Source organism: Salvelinus sp. IW2-2015, linkage group LG2 (assembly GCF_002910315.2).
Source record: "Salvelinus sp. IW2-2015 linkage group LG2, ASM291031v2, whole genome shotgun sequence".
NCBI lineage: Eukaryota > Metazoa > Chordata > Actinopteri > Salmoniformes > Salmonidae > Salvelinus > Salvelinus sp. IW2-2015.
In genome coordinates, this window is record NC_036839.1 from 33,180,358 (window position 1) to 33,195,417 (window position 15,060).

The window sequence follows — 15,060 nt, forward strand, 5'->3', positions numbered from 1 at the left end:
TGAGTTCCCACAATGCAGCTCTGTGGTGACTCCAACCTTCCCACACCTGTCACACGGTTGATGGACACACAGTGGCCAGTAGTTGATGTGTAGGCTACTTCTATCAGCACACACACTTATATTTTTGTGAGATTTTAGTCACATTTTAGTTGTGTCATACCAGTTAATTTACCCCTGTATGATGATGCTGACACCTACATGTACAGTAGTATAATGTGGCCTACGGTACACCTCACAGAATCAGTGAGAACAGGACTACTCAGCAATTTAACTCTCTCAGTTCCTATTAACTCCCCCAACTTCTCTTTTCCCAACTGTTCTCCATCATCAAAACAAGAAAATAAACTTGATTTGTTGTTTTTTGCTTTAGCCTTTCGTTGAATAAATTCACCTAGTTATCAGTTTCCTACTTCAATTATCTCTGAGGGCAGAGACAAGCTCACTAGTGGTGTGCAGGTCAGCTAATATAGAAAATGGCCTGTAGGCTACAGAGAAGGCAGAACTCTTTTTTGACAGGGGGTGTATGTTTCTGCATATAATTGCAACATTTTGGCAGGCTATTTCTTAGTCAACTTGTTTATAATTAAATACATGCAGCTTCTCTTCTGTCATTATACAATATCTTGCCCTAGATGACAAAATAAACCCTTGGTCACCCGAATTATGTCGTAAATGATAGAATGAATGCCTCAATCTAGTTGACATCTGTAAAGTTTTCTCTGTCGTCTCTGCAATAAGATTATAGATTAAAGTCAGTGTCGAGATTTCAGTTTCCATTTAACCCATCTGAACAGAAGGCTTCAGTTCCCTTGATGTGTCATAGGCCTATTTTAAGGCCGTGTTCACATGCTAGTTGGAACTAGGAAACTCAGAAATGTCCGACTTGCTAATTCTTAAACGCTGCACGTGTTTATCAACAACTAGTTATCAAGTCGGGATTTTCCGCATTACCTAGTTCCGACTAGCACGTGAACACGGCAGAAGGCCCCATCTTGTGACTGTCGAATTTGTATAGCACCTCACAATCATCACACATAACATAGGCATCATCCTCTTTTACCACTTCACAAAATCTTTCCAAAACATGACTTTTCTGGCCCTTCCGTCTCTTTATTTTCAACTCTCCATTTCGCAGCTTTTCTCTTACTGAATTAAATTCTGACATTGTCCTTTTTTCCTCAGTGGATCGACATTAACTTTTTCTGCCCATTCTCAAAAGCATTTGACGATTGGCGTGTAGGATATTTGGCGCCCGTAAAGTTAGGCCCTAGAGATTAGGCTTACGCACTAATGCCAGATAGCCTAAAAATAATCAAAGAAAACCTCAATGTAGCCTATATCAGCCTAGATATAAATATTTCATGACCCTAAACCCGCCCACCCCATGGTTATATCCGTGGGGACTGCGGGCTAAAAGTAGGGGCATGTATTCATGGCTGCCAAGAGAAACCAAAATTACCATGAAAAAATGAAAAATGTATGTATCTTACGTCTCTCTGTGTTTCAGAATGTTCCTTCAATTAGCAAGAGGTTGAATGTATCTCCCCAGAGAAAGCCATCCGAGTGAGCGAAACAGCACCCCTTTGTCTCTGTATGTATAGGCCGTCTATCTGGTCAAGAGTATGACATTGTTGCCACCTGTAGCATTGAATGCAAGGGAAGTAAGCCAGTGAGCACTTGGCCACCCCTAATTTTTTTTATTTTATAAAAGCTCATCAGCATTGAGCTAAATTGAGCGAGCTCAACTGTGAATGGTCCTTGCGCACCAAAAAAAGGGTCAAGGGAAGCCCGTTTGGATTTGGTTTCTCTCTAACTACATCGAATGAGAGCAATATGTCTTTGACAGACACAACTTCAATTGTTGGATCTTGTTGTGTTGTTGTCAGGTGGCTTGCTAACTAAAATTGACCCTTTCCTAAATAAGCCATGTATTGAGATAGGGATTTSGACTTGTGGTTTTACGTCACTGTACTGGCCAATAATTATAATCGATTCTGATCCAACCATAAATTCCTACATTGTGCCCCTGGCCTGAGAAGATAGAAGTTCAGTATGTAGCTAGATATAGAAGGCTAATGTTAACTAGCTAATGTTGCCCATGGAAAGGAAGTTAGGCTAGTGAGCAAGCATTTTAGCCAGGTAGCCCAGGACAACAAAAAATAAAAGTGTTTACTGTACGACAGAGTGATATACTGTTTAGTCAACATGAAAGATAGGATGATAGCATTGGCTTTCTTTTCAAGTAGGGTGAGACAACATATTTTTTCTACTTGCATGAATGCAAGCACAGAAATCAGAACCATGGACAGCCACATCATATTTAGCTTACCTTGATTGGACTAAATTATTTTTGTATCTTTTAGTTGGGAAGAAGTAGAAGGTGCTCAACCAATGTGAGTAAAGGTGCAACCTAAACATGTGTAGACATCCTTGGACAGGAAAGTGCACAATGCTCGCTCATCAGTAAAAATGCGTAGTTTTATTAGACAAGTTTAAAAGATTGACATTTAGGCTTTCAATGGTCTTCTTCAGGATTCTGAAGACCATTGTGCAGATTAAGCATAGGTGGTTTGATGATGTTGAAATGGTGCTGGAATAGTGGGGGCAGCTCCTGTAACTCTCTGTAGTTCTAAATCAATAGTTTATGTACATCATTTCAAACTTTTGGCAGCTATCTGGCTCCATAGCATGCAGACGCCTTTATGAGTCAACCCGTCATCACTAAAGCCCACATTGCACGCACCCTATTGGTATAGGGGAAACTGTTTCTGTTGAATCCAAAATCCCCCCTTCGCCACGCCCCGCCATTTGTGCTTTCTCACGCGCCTCCAGCATTTGAAAAAGTGTCCCAAACCTCAGGGAGTGAAAATTATTGAAGCTGTCGGAGCTAATTAGACCCTCAGATAGCCACTTCGACGGAGCCAGCAAGGATGCAGGTTTCAGAGCGAAGTGCTATCCCGACACCCACTGTGATATGTTTGGAGTTTGGACAATTGGGGATAAAATCAATAGGGGGGTTGTTCATTTTAATATCATGCTCCTTTTATTATTTAAAAGTGGAACATGAATTGTATCATTCAAGTCAAAACCTAGTCAGTTGTACAATTAAAATGTGTCCTCCGCATTTAACCCAACCCCTCTGAATCAGAGAGGTATGGAGAGCTGCCTTATTCGACATCCACGTCTTCGGCTCCCGGGGAATAGCTGGTTAACTGTCTTTCTCAGGGGCAGAACAACATATTTTTACATTGTCAACTCGGAGATTCGATCCAGCAACCTTTCGGTTACTGACCCAACGCTCCTACCCGCCAGGCTACCTGCTGCCCCGGCGAGTGTGTCCCGAAGTTGATGGATTTATGGATCCCATCGCCACTCTCTGGAAGTCACCCTCGGAGTTTCATCAGCAACAGTGACAAAGGAGGACCCTCCGAGCGAGTTGGTAGGGGCGAGAGGTTGGTTTGGGATTCACCGTCTGTCTTTGCCTAACCTGCGCTGTCCATGGTGCTGAAACCACTTGTCCGGCGGCGGTTGCTGTCCACGGTGCTTAAGCACTCTGCAGCGCAGCAACTTTAGCAAATGCAACCAACAGCTTGACTTCGGAAATCCGTATACAAGGCTATTTAGATGCTTGTGCATTATTTCGAGGAAGAAGAATGGCATCATTAACTAAATGTTAACATGAACCACTGTTAACCTGTGGATTTTAATCAGCTAATCAGCCTTCTACCAAGACACGTGAAAAACATGCAGGTTGACGTTTATTGCCATGAATCTTGATCTTGAGGAAGAACTGAGCGATTTCTGCTAGATGGTACAGCTGCGAAGTCAAAGATGGCTTTATCGTAAAAATTCATGAAAACAAAATTGTGCTTTTTGATCTTAATTTAGGGCAAGGCATTAGGTTCAGGCATTAGGGTTAGGAGTCTGATTAAGGTTAGGGTTAAGGTTAGGGTTAGATTTAAAATGAGATTTTATGACTTTGCCACCTTTCGACCACCCTGCAGAGCTGCCTCCAGGGCAAGATTCATGACAATAAATGCCAACCTTTGAAAAAACACTCAAACATATTCAAAAGTATTTGTGCAAACAATAACGGCATTAAAAGCCAAGTGCAAGCAGAAAATAAAAACAAGTGCTTGATGAATAACACATGTTTACCCAGTGGCTGTGAGGGGGCATGCTTTAAAGATCTTAATACAGGATTAGCATGCAGGCGAAGTATCATAAGCCATCAGGTCTGTTGTGCTATCTGTTCAATATATGGACGGGTACCATAGTGGAGTATGATTTCTAAGCTGTTGTCCCAGACATCTTCGTAGAACATGAGGTGCTAAGACCCACGTCCCTCCAATATTAATTGGGCGTGAATAGATCAGTGTCGAGGTAAATTAAGCCATGCAGGCCTTAGTCTGTGCCCCGTAGGACATCCATCTCCAACCGTCCCCACCACAAACACCGACAGTGACACCGGTAGTGACACCCCTGGATGGAGACTGGAGGCGTGAGACAAGAATACAGATTCCCCCGCCTAGGGACAGCCTATTTGTAGTTATAATGTGGAGTGGAGGACAGCTCCAGACAGAGTCAGACAAAAACGCAGCGCAATGGCATTCTTAGCTAACACTCCGTTAAAAACATGTATTAGGCCACACATTCTAGGCTAAATCTATTGGGAGGGTGGTTAATTTATGGTTAAAATGATATCTATAATCTACAATCTATTTGAAGAATGAATGTGATCTTAAACATGACAACAAATTCCACAAATAAACTGACATAATAGAAAACATAATTTATTGAAATACTTATTTTCAATGGACGTAGTGTACTGGAATAAGCTACTATATGACATAAAACATTTTTGTAACATACGGACCTTGGTGGAACAATAAATATGAAGTCTGACTCCTTACTTTCATCTTTGTTGCTTATTTTTGATACATATATATTTTAATAGGCTATATATCTTGAGTGGAAACAGACAGATTTTCAAGCAAAATATACCACATCACACGGAAATGTCTTCTGTATACGGGCGGATGGCATGTCTTGGCTCCCCAAACCCCACAAATATACAAACAAATGACGCACAACCGCTTACAGGGGCGCCCGGACAACGGGCAACTTGCTCTAGGTATGATAGAGTCTAATAATGATAGTAGAGTTCACATCCCTGCATGTCTAGGTTTAGTCCGGATACAAAATGAAACCGGAAAACGTGCTGTACTTGTTGTTGTTTCCCCCATGCGCCTTGCCTCCGTCCAGCTTGATGTAGATCTCGTCCCCGGAGTCTAGATGAAGCACTACACTGTTGCTGGCGTAGTCATAGTTCTGGTCTGCGTCTTGGGCTATCGCACTGGCGCGGACCTGCGGATAATATACATTATTAGAGTAGTGAAGGACTTTGCAACATTAATTATTAGACTATTGACTGACTCGTGTCCACCCTTGACCCAATGCTGAAACATTATAGATTCTCCACTTTGAACCTACCAAACTAATAAAGGATTTCTTGTTTGTTTATGTTGGCAATGTGCATAGGCTAGACAGCTCAAATGGCTCCAGATGGTTTGGCCAGGGTAGGGCTAACCGCTACAGTAGACGACAAAGGTCTTGTAAAAACCACCAAGCGATTAGTTTGTCCTTGCTGATAAATGAAGTGGTCCAAGCCTGTTCATTCACTGACTGAATTTACTGAGTGAGATTAAGTGCACGGAGTAGATGCCGTTTTGAGAGACAAGCGCTTTCTGCGCGTAATAACTCTCCAATATCAATCTGGATCAATGCACAGTGAATGCGGCCGCTCTCCTTCAATTACAGAAGTGTATAGCATATAATGTTGACTTTGCATAAGAGGAAATATAATTGCGTAATATAAGGTACCTGTCCGTTTTTGCACAAATCTGCCCACATGCTGGTCCCGTCGCCTCCACGCATTAACACATGGTATGTAAAGTAGTAGATCCCGGACACTTCACACGTGAACTTGCCGGTAGACGGGTCGTAATGGTTCCCCAGGTTTGTCACCACGTCGTCGAACCTTAGCACCTCGTATCCCTCGTGGGGGTTTTTCAGACCCACGTAAAATGCGATTTTTGTGCCGCCAATTGCGGAGTCTCGGTCCTCGCCATTATCGGTCCTAGCGCTACTCACGGTCCCTTTAGCCGTCTCCCCCGTGGTAAGGCCGGGATAACCCGGTTTCCCCGAGTTCCCCCTGTCCCCCGGCGGTCCTCTTGGACCGGGTGGACCTGGTTCGCCTGGCGGACCTCTCGGTCCTGGTTTCCCCGGCCGACCCGGATCGCCTTTAGTCCCATGCGAGAACGCCGGGGATGGGATGGCACTCAGGTCCTGCATGACTTCCAGAGCATTGGCGCTGGGTTTGGGGTTGTATGGATCACATATCATCCTACAGGTGCCCATCATCTCGTAGTGTGCGTCCGTCTTGGATGCTTGGACCAGCAGCGGTATCGCTATGATAAGCGCTAACACCATGACGATGCCAACCACAGCAGCAACAACACGCTTCCTCTGGAGAGTCCGAGAAGCAAGCGCTAAAAAGTCTGTTTTGCTTTGGGAAGTAATGGTGAAAGGTTGTGATTGCGCTACAATTCAATGCAGAAAAGGCAAGTGCTCCAAAAACGAATCACTCTATTCAAGGAATATAAAAAAATATGAAAACAACAAATGTGTTGTAACCTTAAGCTTAGTTCACCTTGGGGCGCTTAACGCTGTGCCAGTATCACTACGCTTCACAGAGTTGACAGGGGAAGTATTCGTTGTGGCATGGCTGGACACTCGCTGGATTTCGGCGCTGAATAGAAAAAGCTTCGAGCGATTTCTGCCCGTCTGCAACAACAGAGGGGAGTAGAGCGGCGCTGACGTAACAGAAGTTGAGGGCAAAGCTTGCTGCCATTTAGATTAAGACTGCAACAATAATCATGCCATCTATATGTATGAATTATTGAATTATACATCCTCTGCACCTACCAGGAGAATATTAGATCAGAGAGCGTCTCTAACTCTTAAAAGTCTAATGGGGGAGGGGTAGGGGGTTCTAAGATGACATGTGGAATTGTTTTAAGAGCCTCACTAACACTTAAACCCCATTATTGAAATGTTGACAGTGAATTCTCCTTATTTGAGAGAAGACACATCTACAGTGCTTTCAGAAAGTATTCACAACTCTTGACTTTTTCCACATGTTGTTGTGTTACTATTATTTAGTTAAAAATTCCCAATTGACCCTTTATATTCAATGCATCAAGGTGAGGAAGATATCCATTCCAAAGAAGAACCAAAGAATATTAGAGAAAATAATCTACATCTGTGATAATACCAAAAGCCATACACTGTAACGGAAAACTAATTTAAACTGTAATTTTGGGTAACATCAACAAGAACAAAAAATGTAATAATTTGTAACGTTTTACTGCACCATACTGGTATGTGAAGACATGCTCTGATGAATGTCAACTGACCAAAATACATTTGCATCTGACTGGATGTGTGCAGWCTTTTTCATGTTTCTCCAGCTTTTGTCACGTTCCTGGCCTGTTTTCTGTTGTGTTTGTATTATTTAGTTGGTCAGGGCGTGAGTTGGGGTGGGTTGTCTGTGTCATTTTCTATGTGGGGTTGTTTGTGTTCGGCCGGGTATGATTCTCAATCAGAGGCAGCTGTAGATCGTTGTCCCTGATTGAGAATCATACTTAGGCAGCCAGGGTTCACGTGTGTGTTTGTGGGTGTTTGTCTTTTGTGTCAGTAGTTGTGCCACACGGGACTGTTTGTCGGTTAGATTCTCTTTTGCTATTTTGTTTTGTTTAGTGTTCAGTTTAATTGTTAATAAAACATGGACACTTTCCACTCTGCGTTTTGGTCTGATCCCTACACCTCCTCTTCTGACGAAGAGGAGGAAATCTGCCGTAACAGAAACACCCACCACCAACGGACCAAGCGGAGTGGAGAAGGGCGGAAACAGCAGCGGGAAGAAACCCAAGACTCCTGGACTTGGGAAGAAATTCTGGACGGCAAAGGACCCTGGGCTCAGCCAGGGGAATATCGCCGTCCCAAGGCGGAGTTGGAGGCAGCGAAGGCAGAGAGGCGCTGGTATGAGGAGGCAGCGCGGCGACGCGGTTGGGAGCCCGAGAGTCAGACCCAAAATTTCTTGGGGGAGGCACACGCGGAGGTGTGCAAAGCCGGGTAGGATACCTGAGCCAACTCCCCGTGCTTACCGTGGGTGAGAGAGCGTCGTACTGGTCAGACACCGTGTTATGTGGTAAAGCGCACGGTGTCCCCAGTACACGTGCTTAGTCCAGTGCGGGCTATTCCACCTTGCCCCACTGCTGGGCTAGGTTGGGCATCGAGCCGGGTGTCATGAAGCGTACATGGCACCAGCCTTACAGATGGTGTCCCCGGTTCGCCAGCATGGCCCAGTCGGGCTATTCCACCTTGCCGCACTGGCCGGGCTACGGGGACCATTCAACCTGGTAGGGTTGGGAGGCTCGGTGCTCAAGAGCGTGTGTCCTCCTTCACGGTCCGGTATACCCGGTGCCACCCCACGTACCAGTCCTCCGGTGGCAGCCCCCCGCACCAGGCTGTCTCTCCGGGTTCTCTCTCCAGCTGCTTCCACCTGTCCAGCGCTGTCAGAGCCTTCCTCCTCTCCAGCGCAGCCTGAGTATGAACTGCCTGCCTTCCCAGCGCTGTTCTGAACTGTCTGCCTGCCCAGCGCTGTCTGAACTGTCTGCCTGCCCAGCGCTGTCTGAACTGTCTGCCTGCCCAGCGCTGTCCGTCTGTCCCGAGCCGTCCAGCCAGGACCACCAGAGCCGTACCAGCCAGGACGCCCGAGCCGTCCAGCCAGGACCCGCCAGAGCCGTCCAGCCAGGACCCGCCAGAGCCGTCCAGCCAGGGACCCGCCAGAGCCGGCCAGCCAGGACCCGCCAGACGGCCAGCCAGGACCCGCCAGAGCCGGCCAGCCAGGACCCGCCAGAGCCGGCCAGCCAGACCCGCCAGAGCCGGCCAGCCGGTATCAGGTTGGTGCGTGGTAATCAGCCTGGGTGCGTGGTAGTCAGCTCTGGTGCGTGGTAATCAGGTTGGGTGCGTGGTAATCAGGTTTGGTGCGTGGTAATCAGGTTGAGGTGCGTGGTAATCAGGTCGGGTGCGTGGTAATCAGCTCTGGGTGCGTGGTATCAGGTTGGGTGCGGTTATCAGGTTGGGTGCGGGTAATCAGGTTGGGTGCGTGGTAATCAGGTTGGGTGCGTGGTAATCAGCTCTGGTGGGGTTAATCAGTCAGGTGCGTGGTAATCAGGTCGGGGTGCGTGGTAATCAGCTCGGTGCTGGTATCAGGTTGGGTCGTGGTAATCAGGTTGGGTGCGTGGTATCAGGTGGGTGCGTGGTAATCAGGTTGGGTGCGTGGTAATCAGGTTGGGTGCGTGGTAATCAGGTCGGTGCTGGTAATCAGGTTGGTGCGTGGTAATCGGTTGGTGCGTGGTAATCAGCTCTGGGTGCGTGGTAGTCAGCTCTGGGTGCGTGGTAATCAGGTGGGTGCGTGGTAACATCAGGTTGGGTGCGTGGTAATCAGCTCTGGGTGCGTGGTAGTCATGCTCTGGGTGCGTGGTAATCAGGTTGGGTGCGTGGTAATCAGGTTGGGTGCGTGGTAATCAGCTCTGGTGCGTGTAATCAGGTTGGGTTGGCGTGGTAATCAGGTTTGGGTGCGTGGTAATCAGGTTGGGTGCGTGGTAATCAGCTCTGGGTGCGTGGTAATCAGGTTGGGTGCGTGGTAATCAGGTTGGGTGCGTGGTAGTCAGCTCTGGGTGCATGGTAGATTATTAACTGCATCATACTGAAAATTATGGTGCATTGTGGGGAAATGTTGTGGTCGGTGGAATAATTGCCGTGTTTCCAATGGTATTGTAATTCCACCCCACATAATACAGTATTGTACAGTATCTTTGGAATGCCAAAAAACCTTTTGACTGCTAGTGGGTGCATGGTATTGTTGTTTCTGTCTCATTAACATTTTTTGAGGTATGCTTTGTAAGAGCCTATATTTGTTGCACCCATGATTGGGAATGCTGTACCAATTTAACTCCTACGTGTTTAGCAGGTTGACATTTATTGTCATGAGTCTTGTCCTGTAGGCAGAACTGAACAATTTCCCCCTCGATAGACCAGTTGCAGAGTCAAAATTATTGTAAAAATTCATGACAACTAAAACGAGTGTTTTGGTCATAAGATTAGTTTAAGATTAGGGTTAGGCATTAGGGTTAGCAGTGTGGTTAAGGTTAGAGTTAGGTTTAAAATCCGATTTTATGACTCTGTGGCTGTGCTAGCTAGTGACCACTCTGCAGAGCTGCCTCCAGAACAAGATTAATGATGAAAAACGCTAACCTGCATGTGGTTATAGTGCCCTTTCAATTTAAAATGTATAGGTTGGTGACAGATTGGAGTGAAAGCAAGTCTTTAACCTTAAATGGTTGAGCATTTTGCCATGTTCTTTTGGTCTGTTTTGCCATGTAGTCGCTGCCAGTTTGAAAGTCTTTGTTACCACTTCTAGAAGTGCAAGTGATATAAAACACAAAATATTAATTAATACTGTATGTTGTAATGTGTAAAAACTACCAAGCAGCCAACTTGCTTGCACCAATCCCTTGCAATTATAGAAACATTTTGTGAAATACAAACCCAGCCTCCCTTCAATGAATTTCATCCATTCATTCATTCAGTCATTCATATTACGGTAGAATTAACTTTTTTCCAGTATAATACAGTCAATTGTACGGTATTGTACAGTGTCATTATACATTACTTGCTTTGATATCATATTTATATTACAGTAGGTGTACTGTAATATAAAAGACAGAATTTAACTTGCCAATGAGCTGCCTGTAAGTTACTGTCAAATTCACGGCAGCCCCTTTACAGTGTATACCTGGAATCCACAATGACAAATTGTGTCTACACGCGCACAGTAGCCTAATCTTTACCATAAAGCCAAGGCTGAAGCAATGCAGTGCCCTGTGTTGATGTTGCATGTAATGTTGAGCATTTAGTCCTAGATTACGCATAAAACAGCTAAAACAGGCCTATTTCATTTTGACACAGAGTACTTTCTGTGAACACTGGTCAAAGGTCAAATAAGTCAACTTTGGGGTTACTTTGAGACTAATTTTAGTTGTCCAACTCAGGTCTCTTGTGAGTCTTATTAAACGTATCACACTGTCATAAGACTGTGATAACCCGCTGAGCTAAAGCCCAGGAATTAGCTTGGGGAGTTTACAGAAGTCTTTAGATGTCAGGCTTTGTTACTCATCATAAGAACATTGCATCATAACAGAACATTACACTGCCATTACACTGGAAATCGCAAGGTACATTGCATTCGGAAAGTATTCAGACCCCTTGACTATTTCCACATTTTGTTACATCACAGCCTTATTCTATAATAGATTTTTTTTAAATCCTCATCAATCTACACACAATACCCTATAATGACAAAGCGAAAACAGGTTTTTAGAAACCAACCCTTGAGGTCGAAGCAATTGTCCGTAGAGCTCCGAGAGGATTGTGTTGAGGCAGCATTGAAGGTCCCCAAGAACACAGTGGCCTCAATCATTCTTAAATGGAAGAAGTTTGGAACCACCAAGTCTCTTCCTAGAGCTGGCCGCCTGGCCAAATTGAGCAATCGGGAGAGAAGGGCCTTGGTCAGGGAGGGGACCACGAACCCGATTGTCACGTTCTGACCTTAGTTCTTTTGTATTTTCTTTGTTTTAGTTGGTCAGGGCGTGAGTTGGGTGGGTTATCTATGTTTTGTGTTTCTATGTTGGGTTTTTCGTTTGGCCTGATATGGTTCTCAATCAGAGGCAGGTGTTAGTCATTGTCTCTGATTGGGAACCATATTTAGGTAGCCTGTTTTCTGTTGTGTTTTGTGGGTGGTTGTCTTCCGTGTTTGTGTGTTCCACACGGAACTGTTTCGGTTTTCTATTCTATTCACTTTGTTATTTTTGTATTGTTGTCGTGTTCAGTATTATTAAATATAATGGACACTTACCACGCTGCGCATTGGTCCGACCTTTCTTACTCCTCGTCAGATGAGGAGGACGAATTCCGTTACACCGATGGTCACTCTGACAGAGCTCCAGAGTTCCTCTGTAGAGATGGGAGAACCTTCCAGAAGGACAACCATCTCTGCAGCACTCCACCAATCAGGCCTTTATGGTATAGTAGCCAGACGGAAGCCACTCCTCAGTAAAAGGCACATGACAGGGACTGGGAGACTAGTCAGGATCGAGGGAAAGATGATCGGAGCAAAGTACAGAGAGATCCTTGATGAAAACCTGCTCCAGAGCACTCAGGACCATAGACTGGGGTGAAGGATCACCTTCCAACAGGACAACAACCCTAAGCACACAGCCAAGACAACGCAGGAGTTACTTCGGGACAAGTCTCTGAATGTCCTTGATTGGCCCAGCCAGAGCCCGGACTTGAACCCGATCGAACATCTTTGGAGAGACCTGAAAATAGCTGTGCAGCAACGCTCCCCATCCAACCTGACAGAGCTTGAGAGGATGTGCAGAGAAAAATGGGAGAAACTCCCCAAGTACTGAGTAAGGGTCTGAATACTTATGTAAATGTGATATTTCAGTTTTTTATTTTTAATACATTTGCAAAAATTTCTAAAAACCTGTTTTTGCTTTGTCATTATGGGGTATTATGTGTAGATTGATGAGGGGGAAAAAAGATTTCATCCATTTCAGAATAAGGCTGTAGCGTAAGAAAATGTGGAAAAGGTGAAGTGGTCTGATTACTTTCCGAATGCACAGTATACCACTAAATACAAGTGGGTCTACATGCAATTTGTAGTCTGAAAGCCCATGCATGAGAGGGCTGCAAAGTGGCACCACCCTGCTGCTAGCTTGAACTCTCCACTGTAATCTGGCGCAGAGCACCGGCTTTCCTTCTGTTGCTGGGCTCAGCTAATCCTTATCTCCTAGATCCGGGGTTTAACTTCGAACACCCCTGTCTCAGTAGGCTAAACTAGCGGCTAACAAGGCACCAGTGTTTATTCCCCTCGTTCCTCACTGATGAGTTTCTCACAAACACAGCAAGGAGCAGGAAGCGGGGGGGGGGGGCATCGTGTCCCCCCCCTCCCCCCGATCAACACCCCCTGGGAGCGGTAATTAAGTCAATATACTTTGTGATTAGCATCCTTCTCCTGGATTTGGAGAAAGTGTCTCTGAACAAACTCTGAGCTCTTCACTAGTTTTATCAGTGCTGTAATACAAAGTCATAAGAGTGTGCCTGTGGGTGTGAGATTGTTTGGTACATTCTAATATTACGAGGCCTATCAGGCTTTTCATGAGTAATGCCTTAGATGGCCTGGTTTGAGACAACATGCACATTTAAAAGGTTTCAGTCTACATCATAGTTGGCACAACCTGCTTTTCTCTCTCTGTACTGTGGTTATGAAGCAAGGCTAATGGGATGTGGGAACAGCAGCAGGAGTGTTTTTTTTTTACCTCTACCTCCCACAGCGTTGTACGAGATCTTCAGTTTCTTGGCAATTTCTCGCATGGAATAGCTTTAATTTCTCAGAACAAGAATGGACTGATGAGTTTCAGAAGAAAGTTCTTTGTTTCTGGTCATTTTGAGCTTGATAAATGCTGATGCTCCAGATACTCAACTAGTCTAAAGGCACGTTTTATTGCTTCTTTAATCAGAACAACAATTTTCAGCTGTGCTAACATAATTGCAAAAGGGTTTTTTAATGATCAGTTAGCCTTTTAAAATTATAAACTTGGATTAGCTAACACAATGTGCCATTGGAACACAGGAGGGGTGGTTGCTGATAATGGGCCTCTGTACGCCTATGTAGATATTCCATTAAAAATGTCCAGCTACCATAGTCATTTACAACATTAACAATGTCTACACTGTATTTCTGATCAATTTGATGTCATTTTAATGGACAAAAAAAGTTGCTTTTCTTTAAAAAACAAGGACATTTTTAAGTGACCCCAAACTTTTGAACGGTAGTGTAGGCTGTGACTTACTTAGAATTAAATACAAATTAAACCAAAAATTACTTATTAGTGCCCTTGAATTCATTTTTTGAAACACACAAGTTTGGCCAGTTTGTGGTTTCAGGCTCATGCGATGGTGCATGGAGAGCAGGCCAGAGCGAAGAATACCCTCTCCACACTTGCAGACCCACTGGGGATGCTAAACACCATTTTGGCCACTCTTGCCAGGCTGGGCAGAGATGCAGAGTTTTTTTTAAATAATATATATATAGGTAGTCCTAAAGGTTTTTAGACAAAATAGCTCCTTGAACTTGGGAATATGCCTGACCAATTGGGCCAAAATCAATCATGGCCTATTGTATAGATTATAGAACAAAAAGTAACGAAACGTTTAAGAGATCACATTTTTTGTTTATAAATACTTTGCTACAATGACACATTTAGTTATCTACCCACCTCATCCTTTCCTTTAGTATGTGCACGTAGTAAGTACACCGTCATGCTTCTAGGATACATGTCTTTTCAGATTCCACAATGATTATTTAGTTGTGGGCACTACATTACTGCACTCCCTATCTTTCTCTTGGTCCTCATATTTGTAAGTCACCTTGATTTAGCACATGTGTTTTATCAGTTTCTTTATAAAAATTATTTGACAGTAGCTAAAGCAAGGGGCTAAAGCAGCACACAAGAAGACTACTAAATGCATGCTGGGCCAGGCATGCCCTGAGCTCGTGAAGTGAGCCTTAATGGAGCGCTACTAGAGTGAAATTGGAGTGTGCGAGAAGGCCGACGCTCCAGCCTTTGGGAATCTCGCTCCATGCTCAAGTCAAAATGGGCACGCTCCGCTCCTCGCTCAGCTCCGCTCATCGCTGCACTCGCTCAGCTCCGCTCCTCGCTCCACTCGCTCAGCTCCGCTCCTCGCTCCACTCACTCAGCTCCACTCGCTCAGCTCCGCTCCTCGCTCCACTCGCTCAGCTCCGCTCCTCGCTCCACTCTCTCAGCTCCACTCGCTCAGCTCCGCTCCTCGCTCCACTCTCTCAGC

General features: G+C 45.0%; 1 protein-coding gene across 1 annotated transcript; it reads right to left on the bottom strand.

The window, feature by feature from the left end:
* Nucleotides 1-4,870: 4,870 nt before the first annotated feature.
* Nucleotides 4,871-6,605, bottom strand: c1ql2 (complement component 1, q subcomponent-like 2). Its single transcript, XM_023999385.2, has 2 exons — nucleotides 5,884-6,605; nucleotides 4,871-5,367 (listed from the first exon to the last, which is right to left on the bottom strand). The coding sequence occupies exons 1-2, from the start codon at nucleotides 6,490-6,492 to the stop codon at nucleotides 5,188-5,190; spliced, it is 789 nt and encodes a 262-aa protein (XP_023855153.1). The 5' UTR covers nucleotides 6,493-6,605; the 3' UTR covers nucleotides 4,871-5,187.
* Between the last annotated feature and the right edge of the window lie 8,455 nt (nucleotides 6,606-15,060).